The 17,909-nt window shown below is 44.3% G+C and overlaps 1 protein-coding gene across 1 annotated transcript in view; it reads left to right on the forward strand.

Moving 5' to 3' along the window:
• The window catches only part of HSD17B4 (hydroxysteroid 17-beta dehydrogenase 4), a 289,335-nt gene that overhangs the window by 37,711 nt on the left and 233,715 nt on the right, over window positions 1–17,909 (forward strand). Inside the window, exon 3 of the mRNA XM_040421676.1 lies at window positions 11,073–11,180. Within this exon, the coding sequence (XP_040277610.1) occupies window positions 11,073–11,180 (108 nt within the window). The remainder of the gene's footprint in view (window positions 1–11,072; window positions 11,181–17,909) is intronic.

Raw genomic sequence — 17,909 nt, forward strand, 5'->3', positions numbered from 1 at the left:
GAATTGTAAAAGCAATCCAAAAGCTGTCCCTTGTGGGACTAAAGTGGTAAACTCATTCAATGAAAAAAATAAATTGCAAGTCTTCCCCATATGTTTAGAATTGCCACATCCGTAATGACCTGGATTACGTAAATATCATGTAAATGATCACCTACGGTGAACGCTGTGAAAAAAAGACAGAATTGTTAATTCTTAGTTGCCACCGAAAAATTTAAAACAAGCGCTCAAAAAGCGCCATTTACTCCAAAATCATACCAATGAAAAATACAAGTCGTCCCGCAAAAATCAAGCCCTTGCACAACTCCATAGAAAGAAAAATAAAGTTATGGGTCTTGGGAAGCGGCAATGCAAAAACATTTTCTTAAAAAAAAAAGTTTTACTGCAAGTAGTAACATGTAAAAAAAAGATGTATTAGGGTCATTACGATTACAGTAATACCAAAGTATAAAGATATTATCTATACTGAAAAACACCGTAAAATTTATAATGTAAAAACGCAGTGGCAGTATTGATGTTTTTCCCATCTCCCTCCCAGAAAAAGTTAATAAGTTAATCAGAAAGTTGTGTACCCCAAAATGGCACTATTAAAAACTTTAACTTGTCCCACAAAAACAAGCCCTCGTAAAGCTATATAGACAGACAGAAAAATAAAGTTGTAGCTCTTGGAACGCAACAAGGAAAAAAAATGCTTTGTCAGTAAGGCCCAAAACAGGCTGGTCACAAAGGAGTGGGTAAATACCTCTTTAAATCCCCCCCCCCTGCTCCCTCACCCCTATCTCAGCTGAAGATTGCCTCATATATATTTCAAAGATAAGATTGACTATCTGAGAGGGCTTTAAAGAGGACCTTTCACCAGAATAAAACATCTAAACTAACTTTACAGACATGTAGAGCGGCGCCCAGGGATCCCCCTGCATTGACTATTATCCCCGGGCGCCGCTCCGTTCGCCCGGTATAGCCTCCGGTATCTTCATAGTTAGGCTCCACCCAGGGGAACCTGACGGCGTCTTTCTCCTATGCTGTAGCGCTGGCCAATCGCAGCGCTCAGCTCATAGCCTGAGTTATATATTTTTTTTCTCAGGCTATGAGCTGAGCGCTGCGATTGGCCAGCGCTCAGTGCTCTTTCTACATAACCAAGTTTACCACTATTACAGAAAAGCTCTCCACCTTAAAGGGTTTCTACCATCAGCATTACTGTTATGTAGTGCTGACATTAGCGCATCGCTAATGTTAGTCAGCTACATAACAGTATGTTACCTTTCTCCCTGCAGCTGTTCTGATAAAACGAGCACTTTTATAATATGCTAATGAGCCTCTAGGTGCTATGTGGGCGTAAAATCAGCACCTAGAGGCTCAGTCTACTCTTGATTGATGGCACGGTCCGCCGCATCGCTGCAGAAATCCCGTGCCTGCGCCGTTCACTTCTGTATTCGGCACAGTGAGTGAATGATGCACTCCTGGTGCCAGATTCCTCACATCTTTCACTCACTGCGCCAGCGCCAAATACATAAGTGACTGGCGCGGGATTTCGGCAGCGATGCGGCGGACCGTGCCATCAATCAAGAGTGGGGCGGGCAGAACAGGGGACCTGGGCGGGATAAAAGGTGAGTAGACGGAGCCTCTAGGTGCTGATTCTACGCCCACATAGCACCTAGAGGCTCATTAGCATATTATAAAAGTGCTTTTTTTTAACCAAAACTGCTGCAGGGAGAAATGTAAAAAACCTACTGTTATGTAGTGCTGACATTAGCGCATCGCTATATCGGTCAGCTACATAACAGTCATTCTGATGGTAGAAACCCTTTAATCTCAATCACACCGCACCTCATCCCTAACTTCACCACTATATATACACTTTATTCCTGCCCTAACCCATCTCTTAAACCTATCACTAACCACTGGTGTATTTCCTTCTTTTAAACATGAACCATCACACCCCATACTTGAGAAGCCTTCTCCTGGACACCACTTCTTCTTTTTTTTTTTTTTTTTTTTTCAGCTTTCTTGCTACTCCCATTCGCATCAAAACTATTAGAACGTGTCCATCTTGAACTGTCTTTCCTCCCCTCATCAGCTCACTTTTTTATGCACTACAATTTGGCTTCATACCTAATCACTCCACTGAAATCAAAGTTGCCAATGATCTGCCAGTTGCTAAAGCTAAACGTCATTACGTGGTGCTCCTCCTTTCTGACTTTTCCTCTGCCTTTCACACTGTTGTTCACTCTCTGGTTACAAACCCTATTCCCTTGGCATAAGACTTGGCCCTCTCTTGGATCTTACCTCACCAACAGAACATTCAGTGTTCGCCATTCATACGCCATTTCCTCATTATGCCTGCTCTCAGTTAATGTCCCTCAAGGCTCTGTCCTGGGTTCCCTACTTAACTTTTATACATTCAGCATGGAACGGCTGAGTCCATGGCTTCCAGTACCACCTCTATGCTGATGACGCTCAAATCTACCTCTCGGGCCCAGAAGTTGCAATCCAGAATCCCAGCTGGTCTGTTATAACTTCATTCTCCTCCCACTTCTTAAAACTCAAAATGGAGAACTGAATTCCTAATCTGCCCCCTACCAGACCTATGCATTACAGTTAACGGCACCATGCTTTCTCCAGTCTCACAGGTCCACTGCCTGGGGATAACATTTGAATTTGCCCTTCAAGCCGCACATCCAAACCCTTGCCACCGCCTACTGCTCTTTCCTTACACCTAAGGCTACGTTCACACTAGTGTTTTTGCTGGATCCTGCAGGGCTGCAGACAAGAATAGACATTTCTATAGGGGTGCCGGGCGGGTGTGTTGCAGACCCGCAATTTGCGGGTCCACAACACCACGGACGTGTGAATGCAGCCTAAGGCTGGGTTCATAAGTGCCTGACTGCAAAAAAAATCTACAGCATTTTACTTCTAATCTGAAGCAGAAAAAAACACACGAGTGGCTTCATTGTAGAAAAGCTGCAGATTAGATGGTTTGTCAGTTTCTGCTGCAGATTTTTATTTTTTTCTGCCATGTATGAGAATTGCTAAAACTCCCTTTCCTTGTACTGTACAACATGGCAGACTTGCTGCACAAAAATCTGCAACTACGAATCTGCAGTTAATCAATCACTTGTGAACCAACCCAAAGGGCTTATCGTCTGCCGCCCAAAATCGACCTAGAACTTCCAAGTTACCATTTTGGGTAATTTTGCTCAAGTACAACGATATTTCCATACAAATACCGGAAGTTTCCACGGACTGACAGTGGCACCACTCTGTACAAAGCCTTGGCACAATGTATTATATCCGAAATGAAAGGTGCATGGTCTGTATGAAATGCATTCCCAGCCCAGGTATTTCAGCAGGAGCATTTAGAAATGTGCCTTGTAGAGGTCATAGAGCAGATAGTTGGGTCTATTGTATTAAACTGTCCTTGAGCAATCTATTGGTTTATAACCTTTGGTGGCTATAGGCACGAAGGCCGCTTTCTTCCCGGATCACCTTGAAACAACATGAGGCTTGGTCTTCTTTTCCGGATAAAAATAATAAAGTGCCAGGGCACAATGCAGGGAGGTTGACACTGTAATGGTTAAACTGGCCTTGTGTGCTTCTAGCTCGACTATAATTGAACAAAGTAATAACTATGCCCCCCCGGTATAGTGGCTCCTCCGGTTAGTGTTACTGTAGTATCTAATGGTATGAAATAGATGGCATGTGTTTGTTTTGGCTCAAAGAATCAGGTAATTGCGGTGTTTTTCATGGGCGCTTGGCAAAATGAATTCTCCTGCATTCAGATCCAGCACTTCACACAGAATGGCTGACTGAGCACCTCATTGTTCTAATGAGATCCTCTTCAGCCTGCTGTACCTTCTGTAAAAATGTATATGAATTATGTAATGATGTGCTCGCCGGGAATGGTGAACGTCCCATTATGCAGTGATGCTGGAGTTCCTGGGAGCATGTAGTAATGTATAGAAATAAATAGCAACGAGAGTTACTCGGATTTAAAAAATGTAGACTTTAATGTGATTTCCTATACCTTGTCTTCACAAGCTTTATACACGCAGAGATTTTACTTCAGATGTTTCCAGGCTTTATTTTATAAATTAAAAATGTCCAGTTTCATTATTTTTAGTCATTTGTGGATGACTGCACCCAAAGATGTTTTCATTGGTAGCTTCAGGGATGCATTTGGTGGGCCAAGTTTCACTTCATTCCTTGGGACAGAAGGTCCCCCCCTTCCCCCCCCAAATGCTAATCCAATACAGAGGTGTGCCCATAAGACTAATGTGTGCAATGTTGATTGACTTGGAGAGGGAGGTGGAGGGGGGGGGGGGGTTGCTACTTAAAAAATGTATTACTTGTGAATACATCTCTGGTAACCAGGTAACTAAAACAGATGTCTATAGGCTCCAAAATAGCTGATTGAAACCTCCAGTCCCAGTTACAGCGGCAACCATCTCTAGACTGGGCCCTTTCTCCGACCTGGATGCAGTGACCAGAAATATTCAGGAGTGCTGAGCTGAGGGCCATGCTACTGTTTTCATAACCTCTCATACAAGTAAATGGGGGGGGGGGGGGGGGGGGTGTGGCTGTGAAAACAGCATTGCACAGCCTACTTGGTGGTTTCCATAGTCCTGACCACCTTTGGGAGCCTCACCTAGCAGATGTTTAAGGCTTATTCCTTGGATAGGCTGTAAATGTCTGATGGGAATAACCCTTGAATGGACAGACATCAGATGAATGCTGACTAACATGACAGTTTCGGCAGGGCTGGCTGACTGCCGAATGTGCGTGTGGACCTCCGACTCGCCACCGACATCTACCGTTGTGGGGACAAATTGGTCAGGCTTGTACAATCTTAACATGCCCAGTCTTTTTTTTTTTTTTTTTTTTTTTGTTCCAGAGATGCTGCTGGCAGTTGCTTATTCCACTCTGACTATTGAGAACACATGCATGCTTACCAAGCATATGTATGTGGAGCTTCAGGGTCACCTGAACAAGCATTTTGCCAAAAGCCATCAAAGTTGTATGGATGGCAACCTTTAAAAGGAGCCTTGTCACCATGAAAATACAATATAGGCTACAGGCAGCATGTTATAGAGCAGGAAGAGCTGAGCAGATTTTATTTTTTTATATAGTTTTGTTGGAAAATATTCAGTCTAACCTGTGTTTCCTTCATTTATATTCCTGCTCATTCTAGGCCTTGAAGTCAAGGAGGCGGCCCTATCAGTGATTGACAGCTATCTCTGTATGCAGTCATGAAGGGAAGGCTGTCATCACTGATAGGACCGCCTCATGGACTTCAAAGCCCAGAATAAGCAGGAATTTAAATCACTGAAATACAAGTTTTGCTGCATAGTTTTCCCATGAAAATATATACTAATCTGCTCTGCTCCCCCTGCTGTATAATCTGATGGCTGCATTTTATGATGACAGGTCCCCTATAACTGCTGTAGGTAAGCTCTTCTTAAGGGCCTATTCACATGACCATATATTTCTGTCCGCATCCACATTTTTGAATAAATGCACTGCAGTGTTTCACTTGTTGCGAAACCTGCAACTTTTTTGTCTTGCAAGGATTTGATTAGTTAAACTCAAATCTGGTTAATTCCATCTGAATGAGCCTTTAGATCTTCCAGGTTTTGAATGAGAAGTGTTAGAAGGTAGCTTTAATGTATCATTTGAACAGAACTCTGCTAAAGTGACAACAAGTTTACATTTCACTTGGCCATCATATATGAAGATTGTTGGGTGGAAAATGCTTGTATGAACTGCTTTTGCTGATACTGTCGGTCGTTGAAATGAGCCAGGAGATAAAGGGGTCATTACCATTTTCCAGTTTCAGTGATATTTTTTATTTTTATTTTTTTCATACATAGTCCAAAAGGGAGCAAATATGTGATCTATCTGAAGTGTAATAATGACTTGTAACAGAACTTATTCATTTGGTGTAGACAGAGGATTTCAGTCCGTTTGATAACTGAAGCAAAGTGAGGAACCCTGTCCCTGTCTCTACCCATGGTTGAACGAAGGAAAGCAATACTCAAGTGATAGTCCTCATCCATAATGACTAATGCTGACCACTTGCGGCTGATAGTCACCCATTTGAGACACATTAGACTATGCTAGGCACAGGAAATGTGAAAACCTGTTTAAAGAGTTTTTGTGGTCCCATAATTATGTGCATATTTTTGGCCCAAGAATTATTTTTTTTTTTTTTTTACTACCCTTGTCCGGTGTGGACTAGGCACTTAAACTTAAATATAAAAGAAAAGAAAAAAAAGTGGCCCCATAGACAGGGGAGCATAAGTATATGGAGTTGGCAGTACCATAGTGCAGAACCAAATACCTCCCCAGGGTGTCCTTCTGTGGTGGCTAGCACCAGCTGCCTTTTTCCTCCTCCAGTTGTTGCTTAGGTGAGATGCAGGCCACTGTAACATGGCAGCCCTACATTTAGGATGCAGCCTGGACTGCCCCAATTAATGTATCCTATAGTGTGCCCAGTGGTATGCTCCTCAAGTGGACCCTGTAGGGTCTATGGCCAGTCCACTCCATTCTCTGCATTATTACATTCAGGCAAGGTTTTTACCTGCAGAACTTCCTGTTTTCCACAGCTTCCTCCAGGGTATATGAAAAACCCCAGCATGCTTTGCTCTGTAATGTGTTGCAGCCTTGTTCTGTCTAACTGATATGGAGTGGAGGTGTAGGCGGTGTGACCTCTGCAGAGGGAGCAGTAAAGCTGGTGGAGCAAGCCCTCTAAAACCTTACAGACCAAATCAGGCTGGGTTTGGTTAGCAAATCCAGCAGGAAACTGAGGCACATGGGAAGATTTGCTTCTAAACATCCTACCAGGATGAAATGTTAGAGAACAGATTTGCATCCTATTGACAAAAGCTCAACTTGTCAGTTTGTCCTTGGGTCAACCAAAACCTTCAGACCAACTGTGAAAGGTAAATTATCAAACTAAAAACTATTCTGAACCGGTCAGATTTACCAGCAGATCCTGATCTACTAGTTTGCCTATCTAGATTAGATGAATGTAGGCAGGACCAGCTGACTGTGTGGTGATTTCCTCACTCTACCCTGTTGGCAGTTGTTGGTGACCAACCTTAGGCTAGGGCTTTATTGTGGGGTTTGTTAGCCTGCACATAGTGGCAAAGCCATATCACTGCCACATGAAACCTAATTATTTCCCTTGGGAGAAAGACACAGTAATGACAGTAATTCAAATATTGCACATGATGGGTTCCCTTTAATGTCAATGTTGGTCCACCCTTCCTTTCCTAGCATAACTTTAATTATAATTAGGTTACTTTGTCTGTTTTATTGTGATGTTCTGAGGAAAAAAAACTAATAAAATGCTCCATGTGTCTAATTGCCTGGTTTTAGAAAGTACTTATTTCCGAACGTCAGGATGAATAGAATAAGATTATCTTCTGACAGATTTTCAGTTGTGTTTATATTGTTCATTATAATTGTCATAAATAGAACAATAACTTAGTGGGTATTTTGGCGGCAGATTGTGGAACAGCCTGTGTGCTTGTACTCGGAGGATAATGAAATTAGTAATGTTTGTACACAATAAAACCAAAACCAAACCAATTTGCTCATCTCTTTAGTGAATTGCATTTAGTTTGTTTGCTGAGTGGGGTATTGTTTGCTAGTACAGTAAAATAATTTTTGCCAGACATGAATTAACATAATCGTGCTAGATCATCAAATGTTCTGGGTTCTTGTACAAGTTAGGAATATAGGTTAAGGAATCCCCTGGATAAAATACTAACCTAAAATATGGTATTGCCATTTTAGGCCTCTTTCACACGAGGGTGACGGATTAGGTCTGGATGCGTTCAGGGTGCGTTCAGTGAAACTCACACTATTTTGCAAGTTCAGTCAGTTTTGTCTGCGATTGCGTTCAGTTTTTCCGTGTGGGTGCAATGCGTTTTGATGCGCTTTTCATGCGCGTAATAAAAAACATCTCCTAGCAACAATCCGTGAAAAACGCATCGCTCTTGCTTGCGGATGCAATGCGTTTTTCACGCAGCCCCATTCACTTTTGTGGAGCCAGGGCTGCATGAAAAACGTAGAATATACACTGCTCAAAAAAATAAAGGGAACACTTAAACAACAATTCAGTGAAATCAAACTGTCCACTACAGTGATACACTTGTATGATTTTTTTTTTTTTCTCTTCCTTACTCTGTTAAACGGGAATATCCGTTTTGAAGAGGTCTCCTCCCCCTGGGATAGGGCCCCAAAGCTAGATGCTCCCGTGGCTAAGGTGTCCAGAAAAAATGCACTCCCCTTTGAAGATGTGTTCCCTTAAGGACCCAAATGGACAGAAGGGCAGTGGTTTATTTAAAGAAAAACTGGGAGGCCTCTGCAGCAGCTTTTAAACCTGCTATTGCTGCTAAGTTTGTGGCCAGGTCCTTAAAGGTGTGGATGGGGGAGTTAGGAGTTCATGCATGGGATAGGCATAAGGCCATCCTTCATATAAGATAGGGCCAGGGGCTATTCATAGTATTCAGTATATTGGGCAGACTAGATGGGCCAAATGGTTATCTGCCGACACATTCTATGTTGGAGGCCCACATTAAAGGAGGTACCCCTAGGGAACAGTTGCTTACCTCCTTCCCCATTAAAAACCATGCCCTTGATTTCTTGTCCAATGTCTCTGCGAATTCCTTAAGATTCTCCACTAGGGCTTCGGCCTTATCTAACTCTGCCCATAGGGCTATTTGGGTAAAGGGCTGGAATGAGAAGGCTTCCTCTAAAGCAAAGCTTTGCTTTAATCCTGTGTCGGTGAGTTTGTCTGGGCCAGTCCTTGACGACTTTCTAGTAAAGGCCTTCGACAAGAAAAAAGGCTTTCCCTCTGCTAGTCAACCCCCAGGAGATCTTTCCGTCCTAGATTTAATAAAGGATTTAAGGGAAAGGAGAGAGCAAAGCTGTTTTCTGGTCACTAGAAATTTTTTATTTCTATACGGTTGGGGAGCCCATGTGGGTTCCTTTTTGTTTACAGGGAAGCTGGGACAGCAGAGCTTTGTCCCAGTCTCACAATTTCAGGGAGTTAAATGTGATCAGGCTAGCCCTGGTACAGAGTCTACCCATTATCAGGGGCATAAATGTAAATATCTACTCTGACAACACGATGGCTGTAGCCTATATCAATCGGCAGGGAGGTACAAGGACTCGACCTCTCTCCCATCAGATATTCAATCTGGTAGAAGCTTCTCTATCTTTTTCTGCGGTGCATCTAAAGGACTCAGACAATGTGAAAGCAGACTTTCTCAGTCATCATTTAAGCCAGGGAGAGTGATCCCTAGATCAGGTTTTCAACCAGGTCACAGCATTATGGGGGATTCCGGAGATGGATCTCTTTGCCACCCGATCGAACAGAAAGATAGGGAATAGAAAACCTCTCTGGGGGAGTATGCGAAAGCAGTGGACGCATTGGCTCCATCTTGTGGGCAGGGCCTCCTATATGCCTTCCCATCCCCCCCCCCCCCCTCTTAATGTTATTAAAAGTTCTCAAAAAGATCAGAGAGGAGAAAGCCACTAACGGTTATAGTCCCCTTCTGGCTGAGAAGAGTTTGGTTCTCCTGGCTCCGCAGGATGTCAATAGCAACCCTATGGGTGCTTCCGGAGTCTCAGTAGCTTCTGTCCCAGGGTCCAGTCTTTCACCCAGAAGTAAGAAATCTACATCTGACTGCTTGGCTCTTGAGGGAGATTTTAAAAAGGTCTTTCTGAAGCAGCAGTTAACACTGTTGGCCAGTTGAAAGAGTGTTACTTCTGAGATCTGTCTTAGAGTTTGGAAGGCCTTTTTCAGATGCGCCAATAGACCTATGGATGTGTTTAGAGGTTCCTGATATTCCTATCGTGCTAGAATTCTTACAAGGTTGGAAGAAAAGTTGGGCCTAGTACTTTAAAGGTCCAGATATCTGCTTTAAGGGCCTTTATTTTAGTTTAGGCTAGCAGAACATCTCTTGGACAAGAGGTTTGTTACAGCTGTGTCCAAGTTATCCCTGATCTCTAAAGTTAAAACCCCTCAGGATTTAAACTTGGTCCTCTCTGCTCTCTATTCTGACCCCTTTGAGCCGATTGATAGTATCTCCCTAAAGCTTGCCTTCCTGCTTGCCATTACTTTGGCTAGAAGGGTTAGTGATCTATGGGCTCTCTGCCGATCCCCCTATTTGGTTATCTTGGAAGATCGGGTAGTGATTTCTCCTGATCCTTCCTTCTTTATTACCAAAGATCTCTTCTTGGTTTCACTGCTCTCAGGAGATGGTGCTACCTTCCTTCTGTGCATCCCCTAAGAATGAGAGAGAGAATCAGAGTTCCATTACCTAGACGTTAGGAGGTGTATTTTACAATATCTGAAGTTTACTCTGCCTTTGTTGGGGCTCTTCTTGTCTGCTGCTTTTATTTCAGGGAGCTAGGAACGGTTCTGCTGCCTCTTCTCAGACTATCACTAGGTGGATCAGGCAGGCCATTTCCTTAGCTTACTCTTCAAAGGGAGTAGTTCTGCCCTTGGGGTTTGGTGCTCTCTCCACATCATTGACAGAGCTTCAATTGAGCAGATTTGTAGAGCAGCTACCTGGAGTTCTCCTCATACAAAATTTTATTATATATATATATATATATATATATATATATGCTACAGCTACTTGAAGGTCTTTCCTTTGGCCATAAGGTGCTGCGGGCTGTGGTCCTGCCCTAGATGGGGTGCTCTCATAGGCAAAATAAATATAGTATTATCGTTTTTCTTTGAGCCTATGACAGCACCCTGTTAATACCCCCCCCAACCCCCCACTAAAAAATATAATATATATATATATATATATATATATATATATATATATATATAAATTTTTTTTTTTTTGTTCTTTTGGATTTGTATAGAATCTGACAGAAGGAACCTCTTATACATAGTTTATTACACATAAACATAAGACTACAACTCAGCTATTTTGTCATTTTATTTTAGAATACTACCATTTCTGTATCTAATGGTCTCTTGCTGTTAGAACATACATTTTGTGTCACAATTCTGCATATTTTAAAATCTAAGCTTTTATAATGTTCTGCAGTAAATGACCTGGGAGGTGATGCCAAAGGCGATGGAAAAAATTCATCCGCTGCAGACAAGGTTGTAGAAGAAATCAGAGCGAAAGGCGGAAAAGCGGTGGCTAATTACGGTAAGGGTTCCTGTGCAGTTGTGTTGTCACATCCACGACTTCTAGGCATTCAGTTACTGTTGCACTTAAAATTTATCGGTCTGAAGCCATACTGTTCAAAAGTGTGTATATATATAATTATTTTTTTTACCCTACACCTTTCCTTCTGAACTGTTTTAGTCCCTCCTTTGATTCCTCCCCCAGTTCCTTTACAGTGTCATAAGGTCTCTATCTGCACTGTCTTCCCCACTTATGGTATTGCTACCCCCACCTCCGCAGTCCCTAGTTTAAACAGTCCTCCAACCTTCTAGCCATCTTCTCCCCAAAACAGCTGCATATTCTCCACTGAGGTGCAGCCTATCCCTAAGTTAACCTAAAAACACCTCACCTTCCTATTGATCGATGTCAAAAGCCCATGGCACATCACCACATACATCCAAGAGAAGGCTAATTAGACTCAAAGTATATAAAAAAAATCTGACTTTATTAATGTGTATAAATAATCTGAAGAAAAGTAGAAAGATGGAAGTGATACAGAAAACATGACATGGGTCAATGTTCGGAAAAATAATGACCGTCGGATATCCTTTAAAATAGATCAGCAGTGCTACTGAATACATTGCCCAATTCACGTATAGATAAATATCAATCCCTCAGTATATCACGGAGGAATGCCATAAACATCCAATATACTTGACTACAAAATAGAACTGCAAATAAAAAAGATCAATGTAATCGGGGATGCAAGCCTAATATCAAAGAGGGTATGAATCTACTATATCCCATACATGACACAGGAAACAAATAAGCATCCTAATGGAACATACCCTGTGACAAGGCTCACTACTGATCCGGAACACTGCCCCAGGCACTGGCACCTTGATGCGCATTTTACTACAAAGGCTTTGTACTATATGGGATATGTTAGATTCATATTCCTACCATAGAGCCTGTAGCCGACATAAGTCAGCCCAATTCTCCAGGAACCCAAACCCCTCCTTCCTACACTAGTTTCTGAACCACTTGTTAACCTTCCTAATCTCCCGTAGCCTTTCTTGTGTCTCATGCTACAGGTAGTGTTTCGGAAAACACTACCTTTCCAGGACGTCCATGACACCACCCATGGAGGATGTCCTATTGGCTTCTGTTGGGACAGGAAGAGAGACAGTTTAAAAGGCCCCTCTCTCCAGTGTTCTTCCTGTCCCTACTGGGATAGGGGGAGTGAGACAGACTCCCGCCTATTGAGTTAGGTAGGGAATGGGGAGAGTCTGGTCGGGGGGTGCTTACCTCTCCTCTTCAGACTCATGCAGCCCCTTAACCAGCACCCCTCTGTGAAGTGGTCCCCTGGTTTAGTCCCCGGTACCTTCTCATTGCCACCGAGATCGGGGACGCAGTTGCCGCTTCTCTGTGAGCTCTGGGCTTCGCAAGGGTCCTGCGTGCGCCTGGCCTGAATTGCCAAGCGCTACTACGTGACCAGAAGCCTACTCGTGTCACCGGAAGCATGATGGCAGCGCGCATTGGCATGCTTGAGACCTCTGCATCTGGAGGTCTTGCATGTCTAGGGGGTTGACTCTTATTCAGAACGAAGAGCAGGAGGAGGCGGAGCAGGGCGGACCGGTAAGTAAGACCCTATTTAAATGTCCGATGTCAACCTGGGGAGGCTGCATCATGGAAGTCCTGGCGTCTAACAAGCAGGAGACTTGCTCAGACTTCCCCGTCCAGGCCCCTGTAAGTAGCTCCTTTATAGGCTTAGGCAGGGGTTTATGGGAAACTACGACACTAAAAACAGTCTCTATTCAGTTTCCCCCTAGACCAAGGAGTCAGGGCACAAATCTCATGGAGACCTGAAAAAGAATAAAGTGTGCGACCTGCCAAACAAGGCTTCTGGAGCCATATAAAAAACCTTTATGTCCAGAATGCCTTTCCAAAATTCTTAAGGACGAACGGTCATCTCTACTCTCTCTCTGATTTGAGAGCTATTGTAAGAGAGGAAGTACAGGTGGCAACCTCAGACCAGAACCCAGACCAGAACCCAGACCCAGTACCATCTCCCCTCCCTCCAAAAGAACCAGGATCCAGTTAGACTCTGATTCGGAGGAAGAGGGATTATGTGGTTCAGATTAAATGGAAGATGAGGGCTCAGTGTCCTATCCTCAGGAAGAACAGAGAAGATATTTATTTTCGTCCGAGGATCTAGACCCCCCCCTACTCACCGCTATAAGACAGACCATGGCTATTGAGGAGGAGGAACAGGCGTGCTCTGAGGACGAGAAGTTTGGCGGCCTAAAAGTCAGGAAAAGGTCTACCCGGTAAATAAAAACTTAAAGGACCTCATTACAGAAGAATGGGCAGATGGAGAAAAGAAACTATTCATTCCCAAAGAATTTAAAAACTGGCTGCGTTTTGATCCGACGGACACTAAACTCTGGGACGAGGTCCCGAAAGTAGATGTACAAGTGGCCAAAGTAGTGAAGAAAACCTCAATTCCGTTTGAGGATTCGTCGCAGCTAAGGGATCCCATGGAACAGAAGTTGGATGGTTTACTGAAAAAAATCCTGGGAGTCAGGGGCGGCTGCAATTAATACTAACATCGCTGCCGCCTCAGCCTCCAAAGCCTTAGTCCTATGGATAAATCCGCTAGAGAATCACCTCAGGGCTAAGACATCCAGGGAAGAGATCCTAGAGTCACTCCCTTTGCTAAAGATGGCCTCAAGCTTTCTGGCTGATGCCTCAGCGGAATCTATTAGATTTGCAGCTAAGTCGCAGACTAATGCTGCTAGACGTGCCCTCTGGCTTAAGTCCTGGTCTGGAGATGTGGCGTCTAAAAACAGACTCTGCTCTATACCCTTCCCTGGCTCCTATATGTTTGCCCCAGTCTTGGACTCCATCCTCCAAAACGCGGCTGATACCAAAAAAGGTTTTTCTGAAGAAAAATCAAAAGGACCACAGCCTTTTCGTAGAGCCTCTGGCCAGGGCCAGACTAAGTCTTATAGAGGGAAAGGTAACTCAGGTCGTTGGAGCTACCCCAAAGGGGGTAGGGGGAGGGGATTCCTCTTCAACCCCAATACCAGCACTGGGAAACAATGACGCCAGACCGGTAGGGGGGAAACTTCGTCACTTTTGGGAAAATTGGAAGCGAGTCACCCACAGTGGATCCTGGACTCCATCAGGGATGGCTTCAGGATAGATTTCCGAAGTCCTCCCCCACAAACCTTCCAGTTGACTCACTTCGAATCTCCTCTCCAACAACAACTTTTGTCGGGTGTACAAAAACTTCTGGTTCTAGGAGCCTACACCCAGGTCGCTCTTCCCCAGCAATTCACAGGGCACTACTCAAGACTTTTGTGAAAAAACTGGACGGGTTGGCAAGGACTATCAATTTAAAATCTCTAAACAAGTGGGTGACCTACTACAGGTTCAAGATGGAATCAATAAGGTCCACTACTCCATTGATCCTACCAGGTGCTCTCCTTTGCACATTGGATCTCAAGGATGTGTACTACCACATCCCCATACATCTACAACATCAGCAGTACCTAAGATTTGCGGTCAAGTGCAAGGAGCATATTCGTCACTACCAATTCCAGTGCCTGCCATTTGGAATTTCATCTGCCCCCCCCCCCCGTCTCTTTACTAAGGTAGTATCAGAAATTATGGCCCATCTCCGCCAGAGTCTGATTACAATTGTGCCCTACTTGGACGATTTTCTGCTGATAGCAGACTCTGTACATAAGCTGGAGGGGGACAGCCATCAGACCTTGTCCCTATTCAAAGACCAGGGGTGGATTATAAATTATCAGAAATCGGACCTAGTACCGGACACTAGGAAAGAATTCCTGGGGACTCTCCTGGACACGAGGACACAGTACTCCTCCTTTCTGCCGGTGAGATAACAGATCAATATAAAAGAGGATGGAGTTGTTCAAAAGAAAGAACTCACTAAGAGAGGCAATGCAGATCCTGGGGCTAATTACCTCCTGTATTTCAATTTTACCTTGGACTCAGTTTCACTCCAGGAGGCAGTTTTTACAGCCTGGGACAGAGACCACCGCTCTCAACTCCAAGATAAAGCTGCCAGACAGCTTTATCTGCCAGACACCACTCTGTCCTGGTGGATAGAACCCAAGAATTTGGAGAAGAGGGTCCCGTGGAATGACTCCAGCCATAATGGTTACCATGGATGCAAGTCTGTGGCTGGGGGGGTCATGTAAACCAACATCTCTTCCAGGGTTTGTGGGTCCTTCAGGACAGAATAAAGTCCTCAAATTACTGGGAACTGAAGGCAGTGCTGAAGACACTGAGCAGCCAAACACCTTCTCCAAGGTCAGCATGTCAGAATACCATCAGACAATATAATGACGGTATGTTATCTGAAAAGACAGGGCAGAACCAGATGCCTGCTCCTTCAAGGTCTAGCGGGTAAAATCTTCACATGGGCAGAGATTGGAGTTCTGTCCATTTCAGCGACCCATTTGAAAGGATCTCAAAACTCCAGAGCTGACTTCCTAAGCCGCCACAGAATCGACGCGGGGGAATGGAGCCTGAACAAACAAGTTTTCCAACAGATCTGCCAGGTATGGTACCAACCAGGGATAGATCTCTTCGCGTCCAGGGAAAACTCACAGCTGGACTGTTTCTACTCTCTAAGCCCCAGTGGCAGACGCCCTAGCCCAGAATTGGGATATGAAGCTGGCATACGCCTTTCCTCCATTGCCTCTAATCCCAGCAGTCTTAAAGAAGATGAAGACCAGCTCTACCACGCTGATCCTGATAGCGCCAGTCTGGCCCAAGAGAGCCTGGTACCCTATCTTAAAGGAGATGTCAATCAGATCGGTTTCCCCTTCTCCCCTTCTATACAGGAGAGACCTGTTGATGCAGGGGCCGTTGGAGCATCCCAATCAACAAATGGAGACTGGCTGCCTGGATCCTGAGAGGCAGACCCTGAGGAAGAAGGTTCTATCTGATCAGGTAATATCAACCCTGCAACAGAACCGTAAACCAGTAACTTCAGCCATATATTTTAAAATATGGGGAAGGTTCTCATCTTGGCTAACCCAAAATCACCCAGGGACTGAAAATCCGTCCTTGGGCTACATACTAGATTTCCTCCAGAGAGGGTTTGATCTAGGTTTAAAACCCAGCACACTAAGGTGCAGATCTCGGCCTTAAGTAGTTGCTTAGACTTTCCCTTAGCAGAACACAGGTGGGTTAAGAGGTTTATCAGGGCAGTTTCCATAATGCGGCCCACCTTAAGACAGACTGTTACCACATGGGACTTAAATGTAGTATTGAACAGCTTATGTAATTCTCCCTTTGAACCCGTTGAGAATATTTCTGACAAATTTCTGTCCTTCAAGACAGTATTTCTAATAACCATCACTACCACCCGTAGGATAGGCGAGATACAGGCCCTGTCATTTAGGGAACCCTTTTTGAAGGTCCTAGATGATGGGATAGTTCTTAAATTGGATCTTTCCTTTTTACCCAAGGTTGTTTCAGAGTTTCACAGAGAACAGGAGATAATACTTCATTTTGTACCGCTCCCAAAAACATACAGGAGGAACGTTTCCACTGTCTGGATGTGAAGAGCAGTTCTCGCCTACATACAGCGGACGAAACCTTTGAGAAAATCACCAAACCTCTTCATCCAATTCGGTGGTAGAAACAAAGGATACAAAGCCTCAAAAACCTCCTTAGCCTGCTGGATCAAGGAGACCATCAGGGAATGTTAGACTACAGGACTTGTCTTGCCCCATATCTTTGAGGGCTTATTCTACCAGAGCCATGGCTACAACCTGGGCAGAAAAAGCAGGAGCGTCCATTGATCAGATCTGCAAAGCCACAACCTGGTCTTCCTCCACTACCTTTGTCAGACATTACAGACTAGACTCAGTGGCCAATCAGGACTTAGCTTTTGGCCGTAAAGTTCTGCAGGCAGTGGTCATCCCCCTAAGATTACGTTCTAAGTTGTTAGTTCTCCATGGGTGCTGTTATGGAGGACGTCCTGGAAACCTATATTTAGTTTACCGGTAAATTTGCTTTCCAGGAGTCCGGAATGACAGCACCCAGTATTGCCCCCCCCCCCCCCCTTTTTTCTTGTACAGTATTGCTTGTACTGCTACTGTATACAGTGTGAATTAACATTGTTCTCAGAATAGATGTGGCATCCTATCCGGTGTAGTAAGTTATAAGAACACTGGAGAGAGGGGGTGGGGAGGGGCCTTTTAAACTGTCTCTCTCTTCCTGTCCCAACAGAAGCCAAATAGGACATCCTCCATGGGTGCTGTCGTCATTCCGGACTCCTGGAAAGCAACTAAATGTTTTTGAGGTCCTTGCCCTAAACTTGTTATCTAAATCCCTAAAATAATTTTTAAGGACACGCCACCTACCTCTAACTTTGTCATTGGTTCCCATATGGACCATGACTGCTGGATCTTCTCCAGCCCCTCCCAGTAATCTGTCAACCCGATCTGTGTGTTTATTGCGCTGAGCTCTAGCACCAGGAACACAACACACCGTTTGACTGGTCTTTAACAGATCGCCCTATCTGTACCCTTAAGTCTCACTACCAGCACCTGTCTGGCCTGCCCTGGTCTCCAGCTTACTGGAGCAGACATTCCCTTGACTGGCAGAGGAAGTGTCTGGCTGCAGCAGTGCTCTCCCTGAACTGACAACCTTGCAAACTTGTGTCAGATCAGGGCTAGCCTCCCTGGCACTCCTCCCTCTACCCCGCTTTCTAAATGTTATCCA

Source organism: Bufo bufo, chromosome 2, assembly GCF_905171765.1.
Source record: "Bufo bufo chromosome 2, aBufBuf1.1, whole genome shotgun sequence".
Classification (NCBI taxonomy): domain Eukaryota; kingdom Metazoa; phylum Chordata; class Amphibia; order Anura; family Bufonidae; genus Bufo; species Bufo bufo.